At 34.6% G+C, this 20,785-nt stretch overlaps 3 protein-coding genes across 4 annotated transcripts; all 3 read right to left on the bottom strand.

The window, feature by feature from the left end:
* Nucleotides 1-208: 208 nt before the first annotated feature.
* LOC143529746 (E3 ubiquitin-protein ligase SIRP1-like) lies at nt 209-2,166 on the bottom strand. 2 transcript variants are annotated; one of them, XM_077025468.1, is made up of 2 exons: nt 2,055-2,166; nt 209-1,587 (listed from the first exon to the last, which is right to left on the bottom strand). In XM_077025468.1, the coding sequence occupies exon 2, from the start codon at nt 1,539-1,541 to the stop codon at nt 453-455; it is 1,089 nt and encodes a 362-aa protein (XP_076881583.1). In that variant the 5' UTR covers nt 1,542-1,587; nt 2,055-2,166; the 3' UTR covers nt 209-452. The 2 variants fall into 2 exon arrangements, with proteins under 2 accessions (XP_076881583.1, XP_076881584.1); XM_077025469.1 differs by lacking the exon at nt 2,055-2,166 and adding an exon at nt 1,696-1,739 and having other exon boundaries at nt 209-1,559.
* An 8,674-nt stretch (nt 2,167-10,840) lies between these two features.
* On the bottom strand, nt 10,841-11,981 carry LOC143529754 (protein FAR1-RELATED SEQUENCE 5-like). The gene is made up of 3 exons (XM_077025476.1): nt 11,631-11,981; nt 11,229-11,470; nt 10,841-11,165 (listed from the first exon to the last, which is right to left on the bottom strand). The coding sequence occupies exons 1-3, from the start codon at nt 11,979-11,981 to the stop codon at nt 10,841-10,843; spliced, it is 918 nt and encodes a 305-aa protein (XP_076881591.1).
* Nucleotides 11,982-12,037: 56 nt separating this feature from the next.
* Nucleotides 12,038-16,141, bottom strand: LOC143529753 (protein FAR1-RELATED SEQUENCE 7-like). The gene is made up of 8 exons (XM_077025475.1): nt 16,133-16,141; nt 15,647-15,882; nt 14,335-14,413; nt 12,908-13,483; nt 12,832-12,836; nt 12,476-12,577; nt 12,355-12,394; nt 12,038-12,178 (listed from the first exon to the last, which is right to left on the bottom strand). Exons 1-8 carry the CDS (start codon nt 16,139-16,141, stop codon nt 12,038-12,040), a joined length of 1,188 nt encoding a protein of 395 aa, XP_076881590.1.
* Nucleotides 16,142-20,785: the final 4,644 nt, after the last annotated feature.

Below are 20,785 nucleotides of genomic sequence, written 5' to 3'. Positions count from 1 at the left end.
AATATTGGTGTAATTTCTTTCGTAATTTTTGTCAATTTGTTGTTTGTTTTCTATTCTAGCATTTCCCTAGCTGTGTTAATGAAAGTTGCGTAAAAGAAAAACAAGGGACAGGAAATTTATGAAAGGTCTAGAAGATTCTGATAAACATTCGGGGATCCAAACACATATCCACAACGTGATTGATAGATAGATGACCCATTGCTGAACCGACAATGTTTTGACAGTTTGCATATGGTGTAAGGTCAAGTCACACCAACCCAACAAACAATAATATATGACCAATAATTTGAGGTTTTATAAATGACGGTAACTTGTTTTATAGATTACAGGGATAAATACATCCAAACATCACAAAATCAATAAACACGATTGTTGAGATGCTTTACAATGGAAGATAGGTTTAAACAGGAAGATACAGAGAGAAGCGCGATATGGCACCCGTTGTAGAGATGTTAATGACTGTCTTCTTGACGATGATCAGCTTCATGGTCTGATCGTGGTGATGACCCCGAAGCTGACCTCGTCAAAGCAGTTGGCCTAATAGACCCTGCTGGTGGTGAGAAAAAACTACTAAAAGGCCAAGGGAGGGATACAGGAGATCCTCTCTCTTGGTTACTTGTTTCGTTTCCTGTGTCGTGGTTTGAATTTGAGCTACCCCTTGACCCTTCTTGTTCTCGGTTGATCTTTGATTTGTCGGCAGGCAACTGGTACCGGCAAACAGGACAAGAACTGTGAAGCTCGAGCCACGGCAAGATACAATCGCCATGAAAAATGTGTTTACATGGCATTTCCCGAGCTTCGTTTCCAACTTCAAATTCTTCCAAACAAACCGAACACTGGATTGAATTTTCTTTTATTGTGATCGTTGGCATCGCCTCGACAGCCTCCTTTTGGGCCGGGGGTGTCCCGTATCGGTTCGGGTCGTTTTCAGCTAAATGTTGCAAGAGCTGCTCTAAACCGGGTCCTAAAAAGTAATCACCAAAAGAGCCGAACGGGTGGTTTTCCGACAAGTTACGGGTATCAAACGGATTGCCACCACCATTGCCGCTTTGGACAATGATAGTTTGGCGAAACGGGTTGATGAGAATAACCCGCCCCCCTTCGTGGCGGTTTTCTCCTCCACTCTCCTCATTGTTCTCGGGCTCAGACATTAGTCCAGCCCGAATGCCATGAAAGAGGTGGAGGATGGTGGCGGAGGTCCTCCGCCGCCTCAACGCCTCCATATCGGGGTCCAACTCCGCCGTAGCTCCCTCAGGGCGGTTTTCTCGGTCGGTTTGCTCATCGGCCCTGAGCTGTCTAACCCTCCGGTTCTGGAGGGGGGTGTTCATCAATCCGAGCAGGATCGAGGCCCACAAGGCGACACCACGGTCTATGTCGGGACTACCGTCTTGGTGGCGGTGATCCGTCCTTACGCTGTCCATTTCCTCCATGAATCCGCCTTGACATACAGAACATTTGATTGATTCGACCTCCATTACCGGATTAACAACTCTACAACATGCATGGCACCAATATCTCGTTGTCTCTCTCTCTTCCTCCATCTTCCTCTCTCTCTCTCTCTCTCTATCTACCTTTCACTTAATATTTCTGCAATTTTAATCAAACAAAAAAACACCCATCAGAATAAATAAAACTATAATTACCCAATATCCAGAAATCTTAACTCTAAAATTATACATTAAAACCCTGAAAAACATGATTATCTAACCCTTTTTTTTTTTTAATAATGATCAAGGAGACACTAGACAGAGAAGCCTGAGATACCCAAATCAAAAATTAACTTTCTAGCTTTTTTTTGTTTTCTATGTAAAAATGGGATTTAATTTGAATTATAAAAACTTATATATGCCTATGGGCAGCAAAATATCGAAGAATCCAGAAGAATGTGGAGGGCACATGAAGAATTGAATAAGCAAGCAAAGTTTGACCAGCACCTAATTTATATATTTTACATGCTTCTGGATTTCAAAGACATTTAATTAATTATTTAATATTTTAAACATTTTACCAAATCCGATGAAGAACAAGAATAAGAAATAAGAAAGAGAAATTACCAGGAACAACAAGGAAAAGAGAGAGATGGATTTGTTGAGATTCTGTCACCACATCTTCAAATATAAACTTTTTTGGGGGAGAATTTAAAAGGTTAATTTGGTTATGAATTTGTGGGGTTGTATTTGATTAGCAATTTCATTCTCTAAATATTTAGGGGTTTAAATTGAAGTAAGATATCAAAGATTTTCTGTCTAGATTTAGGAAATTTAGGTGAGAAACTTAGCACAAGGTTAAATATGAAAAAGTTTAAAATCTTTTATGTTTTTATGTTTTAATTGCGGATGTAGAACACTTGGTAAGTGAGATATATGCGTCTTAAAATGTAGATTTAAGTTTTAAACTATGCAGTGGAGTTATTTAGGGTGCGTTTGCTTAATAGAATTCAAAAAAGTTTGATGGAACTTTGAATCCCTTTTCTTGGTGTGCTTGGTTCGTCGAATTCAGTAGAACTGGATTTTAATTCCATTTTCAATGTGTTTGCTCGGCAAATTAATTGGAATTTGAATTAATTTTTTCAAATTTCCTCACTTTAAGGGATTTCACATATCCCTCCACTCAACACGTTATTCAACTTTGGCACTGAACGCATTAACCGACCTTGAACTCATAAACCGATGCCGGACGCGTAAACTATCAAACAAAGGGTGCTTTAACGGGTGTCAGGTGGGTAGTTGACACCGAACGCATTAATTGACTGTGGACTCCTTAACCGACTTTGAACGTGTGCCAATGAACGCATTAACTGATGCTGAATGCTTGAACCAACATCGAATGCGTTAACCGGCGTCGAACGCATAACTGACGTTGGAGGCGTTAATTGATATCGAACTCCGAACAACATGCTCTAGATGCGTTAACCGATGTCATTAACGCATACGAAGCCGGTTAACGTGTCTGCCTACTAAGTGGCTAACATGTCTGGCGCTGGTCACTGATAATGTGTTCAATGCCAGTTAATGTGCTAGGATATGATGCATTTTTGATAGGTTGTGGTCATAATAATATATGGGTCCTACTACGGACACCCCTCTATACCCCCTCCCCCTCCCCGTATAGTCCTATACCCGGGGGTATAGATCCTTGTATAGGGTTATACAAGGGCCCATATGGGCGGCATATGACCACCATATAGCTTATACGAAGCGTATTGGAGAGTGTTTGGTGTCCCTAGAAAACCCTAATATATTCTAATCCTTTGATAAACTCAAAGTCCTATGAAAAAAAAGGTTTCATCAACCAAATTGACTGACACATTCAAATTCTTTTCACGGATTCCATTTTTGTTAAATTACTTATCCTTTCGGAAAGTTTCAATTTCAAATCCGCTTACTTCAGATTTCAATTTCTTTAATTGATTCCAACTGCTTCGAAAAAGTTCTAGAACCGAACATTTCTTTAGAGTCGGTGTAAGAGCATTCCTAACATGTCCTCCATCTATAGCTTTATAATTAAACAAAAAATCATTATATTTCTTTTTTCTGTTTAAATAAATAATATTTTTATACATTTATCATTACAATTTTCTCTCTCCTCTACCCACAACCAATTCAACAAACATCAAAAAATAAGTGGGGGGCAACAACGTTTCCTCAAATTTACAAAAAGATTACTAACAATTTTCTCTCCTCTATTTATAACCAATCAAAACCCTATCCTACAATTTACAAAACTCTTTCACAAAAAGGGGAGCTGTTGGGAACAATGTTTTCAGACCCGGACTGGACGTCAACCCAGACACCTTACAATCTTACGAACCAGAAGGTTAACAGGACATTGACCTGGATGACGCCATAAATAATATATGTATATATAGAAGCTTTAGTTAGAAATATATATACATTTATTTGTATAAATACAAATAGCAATAAATAATATTTCATGAATATATACATATATATATATGTATGTATATATATATATATAAAGAATGATAATAGTATATATATGTCAAGTTATTCTACAAAGGGGGTAAAAAATGAGAAGGGTGAGAAGAATTGTCACCCATTGGATCAAATCCCAAACAAAATCAATGGTTTAACAAGCGGCGGTGACAATTTTGTAATATCAGAAACAATCAAGGGCAAACTCATACATCCAAAATAAGAGTACAGAACGTTTTCTCCAATCGTCTTCTTCACTTCTCTTCACTATTGTTCTACATTTTTTCCTCTGAACACAAACCCTAGCATCTCCGTTTTGCTATTTGAATATCAAATAACCTCTATCTAGAATCAATGGCGACATCTCCATCAACGGCAATCGTATCTCCGACTGAACCACCGTCATCGGAGGCGACACTTCCGATTTCGTTACTTGAAGAACAACCTATTAAAACTAAAAAGAGAAAGGTAACAAGCAAATACGTTCTGAAGAAGCAAAAGCAACTTCAAATGACGGTACATTTTAGGTTTTAATTTTCATTGTGTCTAATGTGTCTTGTTATGACATACAACATCATCTGTGAGAGTTTGTTTATATTATTGTACTGTTTGTGTGGTTAGGCTGTTGTGTTATTGTGTCATATTTGATTATTTGTGTGAGTGTTTGTTGATATTATTGTGCCGTTTGTGCGGTTAGGCTGTTGTGTTATTGTGTCATATTAGATTATTTGTGTTAAGAGTTTGTTGAGATTATTGTGCCGTTTGTGCGGTTAGGCTGTTGTGTTATTGTGTCATATTTGATTATTTGTGTGAGTGTTTTTTGAGATTATTGTGCCGTTTGTGCGGTTAGGCTGTTGTGTTATTGTGTCATATTAGATTATTTGTGTGAGAGTTTGTTGAGATTATTGTGTCGTTTGTGCGGTTTGGCTGTTGTGTTATTGTGTCATATTAGATTATTTGTGCGAGTGTTTGTTGACAGGCTGTTGTGTTATTGTGTCATATTAGATTATTTGTGTGAGAGTTTGTTGAGATTATTGTGCTGCTTGTGCGGTTAGGCTGTTGTGTTATTGTGTCATATTTGATCATTTGTGTGAGAGTTAGTTGACATTATTGTGCCGTTTGTGCGGTTAGGCTGTTGTGTTGTTTTGTCATATTTGATTATTTGTGAAAGTGTTTGTTGACATTATTGTGCCGATTGTGTGGTTAGACTGTTGTGTAATTGTGTCATATTAGATTATTCGTGCAAGTATTTGTTGACATTATTGTGCCGTTTGTGCTGTTAGACTGTTGTGTTATTTTGGCAATTACCTGTTTTGCTTTTCTTGTAGGTGATGATTTGATGATTCCTATTCATGTTTTCCGTAACCAAAAATATCAAAGTCACCCAAAGAGAAAGAACCGACAAGTGATAACAAGAAGAAGGGAGAAGTTAACAAGAAGAAGGGAGAAGTTAAAAGTAACATAGAACCGGAAACAAAAACAGGAAGTTAGTAGCGGCTGTTGTTCCAAAACAGAAACAAGAACCAAAATACTTCCCATTTACACATCAGAAGTTAAACATTAGGTGTTCGCCATCAAACCTTACTGATTTCATTGATAATTTGAACAACAATAAGAGAAATGCAGTAATTGAGATGGGGTTTGGTGAAACATTGTCAATTAATACACACAGAGTCCCTACTGCTTTTGCTTATTGGCTACTTGAAAATTATGATCCAGTAACAAACTCGATGTTTGATGGAGTACTTCGTTTCAATATAACGAATATGTTGATCAAAGAAGTTTTTGGAATACCAAATGGTGGCGTGAAGGTACAAACAAGGAGAAAACCAAACAAAAAAGATCCTATTGTAAAAGAATGGAGGAGTCAGTTTGGTGATAGCATACCGAGCAAGATATTTGTAAGCTATTTCAGTGATAAAATGAAGGACATAAAATACTCTGAAAGGATGTTCAAGCTTAACTTTTTGGTTATGTTTTTCACTGTAATGGGGGAGACGATGATGAGCAATACTGTCAATCAAAGGTTTTTGACATCGGTAACGAAAAACACTAACATAAGAAGCTTGAATTGGTGTGACTACATTATAGAATGTCTCAAAGAAACATGGAAAGGATGGACCAGTGATGTTGACGCATTGTACAATGGCTTGATGTTGTTACTTGCGGTAAAATAATCAATATATACTGCACAATAGAAGTATATAGTATTCTGATTATTGTTTTTTTTATTGTTAACAAATTATATATATCTATCAGCGACAGAAACTTTCTGCCAAGAGAAAATGGGTTAAAGATTCTAAAATACTTGAAAAGATTGACTACACTACATCAGTGGAGTTTGAGGAAAACCATCTTATAAACAAAGGGAAAGCCACAATGAAGAAAAAGGTTGAAGAATCGAAAAAGTCATTAAAAGTTATTAAAAAAACAAAATCAAAGTGATATCCCAGCTAATATTCGAGGTATTTAACTTAACATCATCATCATCATCATCATCATCATCGTACTCAGTATATCCCACCAATAGCAAAGCTATGGTAGGGTCTGAGGAGGGTAAGATGTAGGCAGCCTTACCTCTACCCCATAGGGATAGAGAGGCTGCTTCCGGTGAGACCCCCGGCTCGATAGCAGTTTTGCATCAAGCCTTGGACATAAGGCACATAGCACTCAATCATCGGGACACCGGCTGATCGGTGCATGTACCCTTATCTTTCAGCTATCAACGCCACTACATGATGCCTGATTAACCGTCCGTCACTTTTAACGTTATTTTCACGAGATTAGTAAAATAACGTCAAAATTAGTGCAATTTCACTTTTGCCCACCCGAGGGTTCACACATATATACATCATATGTGCGCACCGCAAGCAGGGCTATTAACTTAACATGTTATGTCTTATTATATTTTGTTTCATTCACTATAGTGTAACAAGATTATTTAATTATATTTACTACTAAGATCATTGTACAAAATGCGATTTGTATTAGAAATAGAGTCCGATGAAGATGACACAATGGAAACAGATGAAGATGAGTCCGATGAAGATGACACGATGGAAAAAGAGTCTGGAAAATATAACACAATGGAAACAGAGTCTGGAAAATATAACATAATGGAAACAGAGTCTGAAAAATATAACACAATGGAAACAGAGTCCGGTAAAGATGAATCCCTGGAGACAGAGGAGGTAAGATAATTAATCATATTTACATTTTCTTTATGTTTAAATTTGTAATTAATAAAAAAATTGTCTTTGTTTTTACAGATTTTGGCTAATATGTTAAAGAAAGAGCTCAAACAATTTGATGAACATGGGAAGAAAATTGAGTTTTTGTTACAAAAGGGAATTAATCGTTTTCCACAAGGTACGCTGATCAGACAGCAAAAAGACGAATGAGAACTTTTGGTAAAGAAGTTTCACAAAAGGGACCAAGATGAAGGTACGCAAGCTAACGTGGGTGTGAAAAACGGAAATGCCATAGACAGTACACCATTTGAAGTTAGTGGATCATAAATGTTGGAGATTGATCAGATGGAACAACAAGCCATTTCATTAATTAAAAAGAGAAACCTCGTTAACTCTTTTGAGCCCCCAGGTTTTGACTTGCATTTATCTCAACCAACACCACAAACTCCAGAATCAGAGGTGGCAGCAACAAAAAACACAATGAATAATGAAGCTGGAAAAGAAAAGGTTGCACAACCCATGGTTGAAGAAGAGTGGGAAAAAAATAAGAACCATGTGGATGAGGTCAAAAAATCATCTAAAGGTACATATGTATTGTGTCATAAAAAGTGTATTGTGTCATAATAGACTGATTGTGTCATATATTAACTGGATTTCAGAAGCATGAGTTTTAAAGCTGGAAAGAATAAAACTGAAGACATGGCTGCTGAGAAAACAAAGTCGATATCAAAAATGTATATCAGGTCAAAAGAAAAGGTTGTAGCACACATTGTTGAAGAAGGGGAAACATAGAAAAAGAAAAATGGTTATGAGGTTAAACAATCGGGTCAAGGTACGTACGCATATATTTTGTCATAAAGTCTGTTGTGTCATAATCTATTGTGTTATATTTTGATTGTGTCATATTTTAACTTGTTAAAGGCATGATGAGTATTGAAGCTGAAAAGAAAAAGAAGGAAGACATGCTTGAGAAAAGGGGAAACACAAAACAGAAAAAATGTGGATTAGGTTAAACACACGGGTCAAGGTACGTACGCATATATTGTGTCATAAAGTCTGTTGTGTCATAATCTATTGTGTTATATTTTTATTGTGTCATATTTTAACTTGTTAAAGGCATGATGAGTATTGAAGCTGGAAGGAAAAAGAAGGAAGACATGGTTGAGAAAGGGGAAACACAGAAAAAGAAAAATGTAGGTGAGGTTAAACAATCGGGTCAAGGTACGTACGCATATATTGTGTCATGAAGTCTGTTGTGTAATATTCTATTGTATTATATTTTGATTGTGTCATATTTTAACTTGCTAAAGGCATGCTAAGTATTGAAGTTGGAAAGAAAAAGAAGGAAGACATGATTGAGAAAGTGGAAACGCGGAAAAAGAAAAATGTGGATGAGGTTAAACAATCGGGTCAAGGTATGTACGTATTTATTGTGTTATAAAGTCTGTTATGTCATAATCTACTGTGTTATATTTTGATTGTGTCATATTTTAACTAGACGAAGGCATGAGGAGTTTTGAAGCTAGAAGGAAAAAAGAAGGAAGACATGGTTGAGAAAGTGGAAACGCAGAAAAAGAAAAATGCGGATGAGGTTAAACAATCGGGTCAAGGTACGTATGCATATATTGTTTCATAAAGTCTATTGTGTCATAATCTACTGTGTTATATTTTGATTGTGTCATATTTTAACTAGATGTATGTGTTTAAAAAGTTGTTGATATTGATAAACAATAAAGAATTTACCAATCCTTCAAATAGAAGCAAATGACTACATCACACCAGTTAAAAATGTTATTATTGCCGAACCAATTTCAAGTGTAAAACCGCAACAGAATGAGGAACATGGGCAACAACAGAATGATTAAAAGGGCCAAAAAAGACCTACAGGAAATAGGAATTTAGCTGAAGCCCTGTGTTCTCCTTTCGTACGAAGAAAAGTTGTAATGACAGACAAAAGAACATAATATGAGAATAAGGTTTCATCCTACTTATTTACAGGGACCGAAGACATTTTGTACAACAACTTTTAAATTTTATTAAAAAAGTTAACACAATGATCTTTGTATAGTTACTTTATTAATTGCTATCCGTTTTTTCAGGGATTTTATATTCTTGATTAAAGATGTTATATCATTGCCAAGAGTTGAAATGGAAAGCTTGATGCCAGCAGTTGAATTACATGCCGATGTTATAAATGCGTGGTCACATATTTTAAACGATGGAGAGAAGGAAAGAGGAAAGCAATCTGTACATCGTCTGTTTTGCAATATCCCAATGATTGTAAGTACATTGTGTCATTGCGCCATTTTGGTTCGTATTATATGTTTTGTGTAATATTTACATATTTTTCCTTATCTAATACGATTGTATACAGTTTGACTTTAACGCATATGAGAAGAACATATTTGATCAGTTCAGGAATAAAATGACTGAACTTTTAAAGAAAGAAAAAATGGAAACTATTGAAGACATTGATATTGTATTTGTACCAATTATTCAGGCAAGCCACTTTTATGTCATCTGATTCAACCTAAAAGACATAAGGATTGTTCTCATTGACAACATTGCATCAACGTTAAGTTGTGCAGAGAAATATAATGGTTACAAAAAAAACAGTAAGTATACAAAATCGATCATATTTCACGCCTTTTTTTTTGTTTTCAGAAAACACAAACTATTTTTTTGTTTTTTTTTTTGGAAACAAGCTTTTGAAGCTTACCTTGATCATATTTCACATCCGAAGGCAATCCTTATGAAAGCGGAAAAAATAGAAGAATTACAAATGCCATGGAAAACCTCAACCAATTATATTGATTGTGGTATTTTTTTGATGAGGAATATGGAGATTTATAAGGGTGAGGAAGCCAAGGATTGGGCTTGTGGATTTTTGAATGAGGAAACGAAAAGGGAAGAGGCGCAAATCGTAGATTTACGCAGGAGGTATGCTGCTAATATTTCTTTGCATGACATAAATGAGAACAAAAACTTTGTTATAGAAAGGGTTAAACTTTATATGGCAAAATCAGCAGCTGACAGAAAAAAGCTACAAAGTAAGGCGAAAAAGAGAGTACTAAAAAGGTTGGCTAGAGAAGTGGATTGAAGACATAATGTATGGTTGGTATGTGTTATTGTGTCATATTTGGAATGTATATTGGTTCATCTCGAATATTATATGAAACACGCATTGTATGATCGTATTTGTCAATTTTAAAATCACTATGTTTACGATGCAAAAATTGATTAGTTTGAAATGGTTTATGACAGCTGAAGTATAAAAGCTAGAAATATGACACAATGACCATTATTACACAATAAAACTTTTGAACTAGTTGTTGCTTCTTTTTCTTTAATGCTTAACATTTAGACTAAAAACATTCCAGTATGACACAATGACCATTATAACACAATATATCAAATATGACACAATGTGAATTTGACACAATGACCATTATTACACAATAAAACTTCTGAACCGGTTGTTGCTTCTTTCTCTTTAATGCTTAACATTTAGACTAAAAACATTCCCGTATGACACAATGACCATTATAACACTATATATCAAATATGACACAGTGGCCATTATAACACAATAAAGGCTAAAAGTACTCAATTCAGACCAAAAAATTCCAGTATGACACCATGAGAATTAGACACAATGACCATTATTACACAATAAACAAAAGTAAAAATTTATTGAGACTTTGAATCTTGAAATTAAGAAACTCCTGAACTGGTTGTTACTTCTTTCTCTTTAATGCTTTGTAAGTATAACTTGCAAGTACGTTTATTGTGACCAACGCCTTTGTAGAAACCACATCCCCTTTGTTTGTCCCCAGCTTTACTAATTGCTATCTCACAAGCTGACTTGAAACGTTTATGACTCCCACAACCTTTTGTTCTTGTTCTAACAGGATTTCTGATTGTTAAACTACATGGTTCTCTCATTCCAGTCATTTCTGCAAATCTATCTCTACTGCTAGGGGGCGGGGCAACAACTTGAGTCTCGTCAGCCTTAGACATGTAATCTTTGACATAATCTCTATAAAGACACAATTATTCTTTTTTACTAATCAATTTATTTATATTATACTCGAGAGCAAACCTAAGTTGACGAAGAACAGCTTCAACATCTACACGATTTTCCCCAAACTCTTCGGGCCTAAAAGAAGAAAGTGACGTATTTGAAATAGCCTCCTTTCTCCATCGCCTAACAATATACTTCTTTGGGAATTCTGTTACGAAACTAATTCTAAGAACATAAAAAATATGTCTACATGGTAATCCAAAAAATTCAAATCTTTTGCAGCTGCATGATATTATTTGATCTGCACCTCGATACATAACCTACACAAAAAGAGCACAAACAAAAAGGATTAACAGAATACACAATTATTACATAAAGCAAAAAGGAAAAGATATAATGACACAATGAATAACATTAATATTACATAATGAAAAGCACATATAAGAAAAAACAAAAATAAAAAGAAACAGGAACTGAAACCTCAAAAAATGTAGAGCATGGCTGCTTCAAATCCTCAATTTCAAACTTCAAAAAATCACCAACTGGTTGTCTAGTAACAGAAGCACAACTATGAATACCATCCTCTATCTCCAGTTGTTGATAAAAAAATCGTCCGTGTAAAATATTTTGCAGCTGACTCTCAAGAACAAACGTTGGATTCATAAATCCAGGAATGGTGTATCGAGAGTGGTTATCATTTCCTCTATGCTCATACCATTGAGACTCAACTTCTGCTTCAAAGTGACTAAAAAAATCAACTAATGTTGACCTTGGATTACTAAACTGGTTAAAAAAATGGTTCTCACTTTCTGATCTTGACGTGGTACGCATAAGTCCAGAAAAATTCTCTTGTAGATAATACGCAGGTATCAGTCTTTTCTAATCTTTTAAAGATCAGCCAACCACTCATGATCACTTAAGCCATATTCAGAAAGAATTGAGGGCCATTTCTCTTCAAACTCATCCGTTGTAATAGAATCTGTCCACACAATCTTGAGCTCAGCAACATTAGGCGTCGTTGGCCCAACCTACAAAAGAAAACAAACAATAAAAAAAAGACAAAATGCATAAATATGACACAATACAGAAACAGAGTAATGCATAAATATGACACAATACAGAAACAGAGGAATGCATAAATATGACAATGCATAAATATGACACAATACCTTACTAGTCACTTTCTCCCAAATATGCCACATACATAATCTATGTCGGTATTTGGAAAAACATCCTGAATAGCCCTTTTCATAGTAGCATCTTGGTCAGTAACAACTACTTTAGGTGGAGAACCAAAGGCATGAACATATGCCTTCAATAACTACCTGTATGAGTCAGCAGTTTCAGATCCAAGAAGCGCAGCACCAAGTGTAATATTCTTATTGTGGTTATTTATACCAGTGAAAGGGACAAACACCATATCATACCTAGAAAACAAAATCAAAAAGTTAAAAACAAAAAAATGACACAGTGAATGAAGAAAGACACAATGAAATTTTGAGTCTTACTTGTTTGATCGATAGGTCGCATCAAACCCTACAACATCACCAAAAACCAAGTAACTTTTCTTTTAATTGTCATCAGACCAGAACAAACCACCTAAAGTCCCGTCTTCTTTAATAATGTAATCAAATTAAAAATTTGGACAATGCTTCTTGTTCTTCTCAAGATGTTTAATTACCATATCTGCATCGTATTCACTAATGTATTCACTTTCGCGTCTTAAAATTCTTAAAGTCATTCTTTGTTGCACCTACCTGCTCATAACCACCGTACAAACTCTTCAAAATATTAAACGCTCTAACAGGCCCTAGATTTACTTGAGACAACGCTTGAATAGCAATTTTTTTTACGTAATCTACCCTTCTCGCAGATGTTAAAAACAGAATATTATCTTTATGCACGAAACTGTGGTTATGCTCTTCTTCAAAAACATAAACCTCGTATTTGTCTTTATCATTCAACCTAAACTTAATATGTTCACCGCATCCGGTTCTGTTCAATGGTTTCCTACGCTTTCTTTTACCAGTATTTGCATTATCTAATGTACTATACTCACTTTCACTTTTAAACCCTTCATTAGAACAAACATAATACTTCAATTTCAGAAGACCATGATTAGTGTATGCACTATTCTTCCTAACACTAAAACCACTAGCATGAGCATAGCTAACATAAAAACCATAGGCAAGCTCAACAGAATCAAACACCATACCAATAACAGGTTTAAGTGATTGACTCACAACAGGTTTGTAATATATTTTTCCAGACCTCGGGGACACATGTTCTTCACCAAGTTCATTGTAAACTCCAACATCTAAATTAATAAAACTCTGTTAAGTATACACAAATTTCAATATAAAATATAACACAATGCTAGCAGAAACTATTCTATCAGTAAGACACAATGATGTTACAAAAAGGCACAATACTTGTAAACGAAAATCAAATAATACAATAAAAATTGATTTATCAAATTGAAGCAAAACATTAAATCGATTCAATACACTTTGAATCAAAAAAATCGGAAGAAATAAACTGAATCAATCAATTGAATCAAAATAAATGAAGAAAAAATCATACCAGATCCATCATCGTTCATGGAAGAATTTGTATCTGAATTCGTACCAAATCCTTCATCGTTCATAGCTTGAGTTCGTAATCTTCGATTTGATTTCACCGATTAAGATGTATAATTTGTTTAGATTTGTTGATCGATTCTTATATGGTCGATTGTCATGTATATGGTCTAAATTGATAAGGATCTGGGTTTAGAAAATAAACCAATAAAGTTTAAAAAATGCACTTCCTTCCTAAAATCAGGTTGATGGGAAGATTGCCATGTGTCATAATCCTATTCATTCTCATCCTTCTTATTCTTTAATCCCTTTGTATTTTAACTTTTGCCCTAGTAAATATTCCTTATTATGAATGTATACGAGGCATTTAATTCAATAATTAGCATAAACATCATCTAATGCACTAGGTAAACTCACTTTCACACAATCCCATGGTCCTAGGTTTGATACTTGTAGTTGAATTTTTGGCATATATCAAATTTTTCCATCACAGACCATAACTAGCTAACAACTTCGCCTGATTCGGATGGTTCCAGGATCCTGGTTCACCCCGATCCGATTATAAGCCGATCGGTTCTGTAGAAAATGGGTTTTATAGTACGAACCAGACCACTTAACACACCAAGTGCTGGTTGAACTGGTCGGCCATCCGGTCCGGGTTTCAAAACACTAGTTGGGAATGCTCTACAATCCTAAAAAACTAAACTAATCAATTACTAAATTTAGCTACTATTTTCTATTTAAAGTAGCATGGAAAACGTGTAATAAACATATTATATATTCCCCCTGTCCCTCTTTAAGTGTTATGATTTGAATAACATAAAGTTCCAAGTAAATTAAGTGATTACCTTTTTTGCTTACCAAATGACAATAATATCCTTGAAAATTTGATCCAACAATAATATTTATTAATGCTAGTTGTGTGTGTTTTAGGGTAAACTTGGAAATTAGCTAATAAATTTTGAAAGTAGACATTTGTAATGAGACAAATAAATAAGGAAATATGAATATTTTCAATGGGACGGACGGAGTAAGTTTTATGGATCAAGAGCTCTCTTCGTGTTAGAACAAAAGGTAATAATCAATTACATGTACCGGCCCTTTGGAGTAAGCCCCGCTGCGCGGCCAACTTTCCCTTACCTGGCCACGCGGCACCTAGAGCATCAGATTCCAGAAAATACCAAGTTTTGTCAGGTTTAAGGCCCAGTTTGACTATATAAACACCCTTAAACTCAACCTGAAAAATAACCTACGAACCAGAGCCAAATTTGGAGTTTCTTGGACCTTAGAGTTGAGTTATTTGGTGGTTTTGAAGGCAAGGATCGAGATTGAAGACTACGGGTTTTATCACCTTTAATCTTTCGTTTCCATATCCTTTCATTATTATTTTGTTTGACTTTCCGATGCTAGGCTAACATTATAGACTACCTAGGCTATCGATGAACCTTCGTTGATGTTTGATTTTAGTTGGATTATTATTTGTTGTTACGGTTTTTATGAATCAGTATATTGTTTGGTTTATTTAATTCATGCATATGTGTGCTTGGGTTTGATTGATTAGTTTTATTATTCAACATTATCCTTGGTGATTGTCTGTCTTATAATAGAATTTTGTTAGGTTATCTATCGTGTGTTGTTGACTATTTTGTGATTGATTTGCAATAATATCATAGGAATAATATTATTAGTCAAACAAATAAAAATGTATTGCTAAATTAAAAAATTGTAAGGTGATAGGTTATTTGTTAGATATTTGTTAATTAAGATTCCTAGATTTAGTTCTTCATAAAGAGTCCGTCTAGGTTTATGGTTAAATTTGTCTAGCGAGTCAATTGAGTTTATTAAACTATCTTTGATTTTAGCTATAAGGTAGGATTTCATTATAAAGGTACTCGTTCATAATAATTTAAATAATACTTCAATTTCAGAAGACCATGATTAGTGTATGCATTATTCTTCCTAACACTAAAACCACTAGCATGAGCATAGCTAACATAAAAATCATAGGCAATCTCAACAGAATCAAACACCATACCAATAACAGGTTTAAGTGATTGACTCACAACAGGTTTGTAATATATTTTTCCAGACTTCAGAGACACACGTTCTTCACCAAGTTCATTGTAAACTCCAACATCTAAATCAATAAAACTCTGTTAAGTATACACAAATTTCAATATAAAATATAACACAATGCTAGCAGAAACTATTCTATCAGTAAGACACAATGATGTTACAAAAAGGCACAATACTTGTAAACGAAAATCAAATAATACAATAAAAATCGATTTATCAAATTGAAGCAAAACATTAAATCGATTCAATACACTTTGAATCAAAAAAATCGGAAGAAATAAACTGAATCAATCAATTGAATCAAAATAAATAGAGAAAAAATCTTACCAGATCCATCATCGTTCATGGCAGAATTTGTATCTGAATTCGTACCAAATCCTTCATCGTTCATAGCTTGAGTTCGTAATCTTCGATTTGATTTCACCGATTAAGATGTATAATTTGTTTAGATTTGTTGATCAATTCTTATATGGTCGATTGTCATGTATATGGTGTAAATTGATAAGGATCTGGGTTTAGAAAATAAACCAATAAAGTTTAAAAAATGCCCTTCCTTCCTAAAATCAGGTTGATGGGAAGATTGCCATGTGTCATAATCCTATTCCTTCTCATCCTTCTTATTATTTAATCCCTTTGTATTTTAATTTTACCCTAGTAAATATTCCTTATTATGAATGTATACGAGGCATTTAATTCAATAATTAGCATAAACATCATCTAATGCACTAGGTAAACTCACTTTCACACAATCCCATGGTCCTAGGTTTGATACTTGTAGCTGAATTTTTGGCATATATCAAATTTTTCCATCACAGACCATAACTAGCTAACAACTTCGCCTGATTCGGATGGTTCCAGGATCCTGGTTCACCCCGATCCGATTATAAGCTGATCGGTTCTGTAGAAAATGGGTTATATAGTACGAACCAGACCACTTAACACACCAAGTGCTGGTTGAACTGGTCGGTCATCCGGTCCGGGTTTCAAAACACTAGTTGGGAATGCTCTACAATCCTTAAAAACTAAACTAATCAATTACTAAATTTAGCTACTATTTTCTATTTAAAGTAGCATGGAAAACGTGTAATAAACATATTATATATTCCCCCTGTCCCTCTTTAAGTGTTATGATTTGAATAACATAAAGTTCCAGGTAAATTAAGTGATTACCTTTTTTGCTTACCAAATGACAATAATATCCTTGAAAATTTGATCCATCAATAATATTTATTAATGCTAGTTGTGTGTGTTCTAGGGTAAACTTGGAAATTAGCTAATAAATTTTGAAAGTAGACATTTGTAATGAGACAAATAAATAAGGAAATATGAATATTTTCAATGGGACGGACGGAGTAAGTTTTATGGATTAAGAGCTCTCTTCGTGTTAGAATCAAAAGGTAATAATCAATTACATGTACAACAAAAGTATATATGCACAAGAATCTTGAGTTAAGTTATAGGGGTGATCGAAGTTATTGTGGAATGACTGGACTCAATAACTATAAAATGTTTTGGACGAAATCACTAAAATTTACACATTGAAGCGAAAAAAGGGTGGTGGCCGGGGACACCCCCGGTCCCTCTTATCCTACACACGCCCCTGCTGGTAATCATACTAATAATTTGGAGGAAAATGAGTAGTCAAATACATGCCAGTAATAGAAAATAAATCTCTATTACCCTCTTCAAGTTGGAACATGGATATCACAAGCATGCAACTTATCTATTGAGTTCGAAATTATTGTGTTTCAAGGGCTTTGGCAAAGACATCCGCAATCTATATCTTTGTGTCAATGGTCGTAGGAAGAAGTTCTTTTGATTCCATCATTTCCCATACGAAGTAGCAATCCATTTTCACATATTTGGTTTGTTCGTGGATCACAAGGTTATACGCTATGTGATGTGATAATTGGTTGTCACAAAATAAAGGTGTTGGTGCACCAGGAGATGCTCTAAGTTCAATAAGAAGCCATCTCATCTGTAGTATCTCACTTACAGTACTTGCCGTGGCATGATATTTTGCTTTCGTAGAGGAGCGGGAAACAATAGATTGATTCTTTGACTTCCACGAAACCAGGGAAACTCCCAAAAGGAGTAAGTATCTTGTACTTGATTTCCTTGTAAAGTAGCATCCAAGCCAATACGAGCTGGAATATGTGATGAAGTCATACCACCTTCTTTTGGTAGAATGATCCCTAGATCCAGATTCGCATTAAGGTACCAAGAGGCTCGTGTAAGAATGTCTATATGGCTTTGCCGAGGGTCACAAACAAGCAGTTGTTTTGGATTCTTCTAAGGATTTATATGAGACATTATGTTGTTTACCTTTCTAACATTCAATACAATTTTTTATCATAGACATATTCTTTGACAAGTAGACCTCTAACCAATTGTTTCTTGGTTAGATTGTTAATTATTTGCAAAGTAACATGTTCCAATCTCCTGTGCCACAAGTCTGTTTCTATGGTTGATACTCTACTAAGAAAACATGTTGCAATAGGAATTTTGTTATCAATATGCATGTCTACAGCATAGACATTGCCACTCCTGTTTGCAGTTAACAAAGTGTTCTCTATAACCAGCTTTCAGTCTGTTTTGCGCAATAAGAGTTGAAAATTTTGCATGTTTGCTTAGTGAAGAAAACACCATACCCTTTATCACACATTTGTGACACACTTAATAAATTGAATTTCAATTTATCAATCAAATTAACATTATCAGTTGTTAATGATATGCTGATATTTATATATATTTCCCTTATATATTTAATGTCTAATTTTATTAATTTTCGTTCATTTTTAGTTAAGATTTGTAAACTACTAACATATTTGTGTTTTGTAGGTTCCGGGGGTTGAACATGGTTTAAAAGGGCGAAAAGCGAGTTAAAATGAGTTAAAACGATGAACCAGGATGAATCTGGATTGAACCGGAAGAACCAACCGGTCGGACCGGCCCTTTGGAGTAAGCCACGCTGCGCGGCCAACTTTCCCTTACTTGGCCACGCGACACCTAGAGCATCAGATTCCAGAAAATTCCAAGTTTTGTCAGGTTTAAGGCCCAGTTTGACTATATAAACACCCTTAAACTCAACCTGAAAAATACCCTACGAACCAGAGCCAAATTTGGAGTTTCTTGGACCTTAGAGTTGAGTTATTTGGCAGTTTTGAAGGCAAGGATCGAGATTGAAGACTACGGGTTTTATCACCTTTAATCTTTCGTTTCCATATTCTTTCATTATTATTTTGTTTGACTTTCCGATGCTAGGCTAACATTATAGACTACCTAGGCTATCGATGAACCTTCGTTGATGTTTGATTTTAGTTGGATTATTATTTGTTGTTACGGTTTTATGAATCAGTATATTGTTTGGTTTATTTAATTCATGCATATGTGTGCTTGGGTTTGATTGATTAGTTTTATTATTCAACATTATCCTTGGTGATTGTCTGTCTTATAATAGAATTTTGTTAGGTTTTCTACTGTGTGTTCTTGACTATTTTGTGATTGATTTGTAATAATATCATAGGAATAATATTATTAGTCAAACAAATAAAAATGTGTTGCTAAATTAAAAAATTGTAAGGTGATAGGTTATTTGTTAGATATTTGTTAATTAAGATTCCTAGATTTAGTTCTTCATAAGGAGTCCGTCTAGGTTTATGGTTAAATTTGTCTAGCGAGTCAATTGAGTTTATTAAACTATCTTTGATTTCCGGGCTATAAGGTAGGATTTCATTATAAAGGTACTCGTTCATAATAATTTAAATACCTGTAAGGGAGTTTAATATATAAAATTGGCGTGTCTTATAACTTATTAGAAACCCATATGTGTCTTCTTGAGAAGGGTCAGGGATCCTGTTCAGGTTTTCTTTTAAGTGTCTATTTTATGACCCCAGTTTCATAACAAGTATTTTCCAATTAATTGATAACTGCAACTTAGGGGATTCAAGCCTAGGTGGTTTTTCATCATCATCTGAGTTAGTCAAACTAAATTGTCTTGTGTTTTATTACTTGTGTTTACTAAATTAGTTATTTTGTTAGTTTAATATTTAGTAATTTAGAACCCCCTTTTAATAATTATAAAATAAATAGTTGTGTCAGTTTGTCGAGTCTAATTAGTTAATTTACGTAATTTAAAGAGTCTCGTGGGTTTCGATATCCGGACTTACCTAGCTTTACTATAGTCGATCGGTTCACTTGCCGGTCAGTAGTTTAGTCGAGTTTTAGAGAGTTTAGAGTATTACTTAGTGTCTAGATTAGCATAATTTAGTTAATAACTATTTGACTACTTTTAGCTCATCAGTTAACTTACCCGCTTCTACTTTACCAGAGCCCAAAACATTTTCTTTTTCATCATTTCCAAAGGATAAAGATCCCCTCCATTTTTCTTAAATTCAGGAGAAGAGATTTGTTTCCAATCATGTGCCTGGAGCCTCCACTATCCACAAACCATAAACTTTCCATGCATGTGAAATATTTCTGCACATATAAAGGAAATTAGCTAGCAGGATTAACCCAAGCCCTATTGGTCTTGGGTTGCTCATCAAAAAAAGATAAATCAATTTTCTAGTTAAAGATTATTTACAAAATTCATCAACTTTTTTGATTTTCCATTAATATATTGATCTCAATGCTTTTTGAAACTACTGATGTATTGTTCGGAACAATAGTTTCCTGTGGTTAGATCTTTGTTGGTGGAGCATCGGTTACTTGAAAAATTCTTGAATTTGGAGTGTTCTTTAAAGCCATAATAACATGTGTTTCAACACTTTCAAACCGGACTTTCTTTCTACGTGTAGAACTTTGAGTTTTAACGAAAACATTTGCAGTTACTATAGTTTTTGTGTGATTAACTTAAGAATTTGCAATCCTCAGTTAAGTTATTGTTTTTCTTACATACATCACATGAATTTGGAAACAAAGGTTTCTTTTGACCATTTTTAGATTTCTTTTTCTTGGTTACACCCAATCTATCAGCAG

The sequence above is a fragment of the Bidens hawaiensis genome, unplaced genomic scaffold (assembly GCF_021521415.1).
Source record: "Bidens hawaiensis isolate Kalapana, Puna unplaced genomic scaffold, B.hawaiensis_p1.1 tig00008656_1, whole genome shotgun sequence".
NCBI classification, from domain to species: domain Eukaryota; kingdom Viridiplantae; phylum Streptophyta; class Magnoliopsida; order Asterales; family Asteraceae; genus Bidens; species Bidens hawaiensis.
The sequence above is the reverse complement of the archived record's forward strand: the minus strand, read 5'-3'. Positions and strand labels throughout refer to the sequence as shown.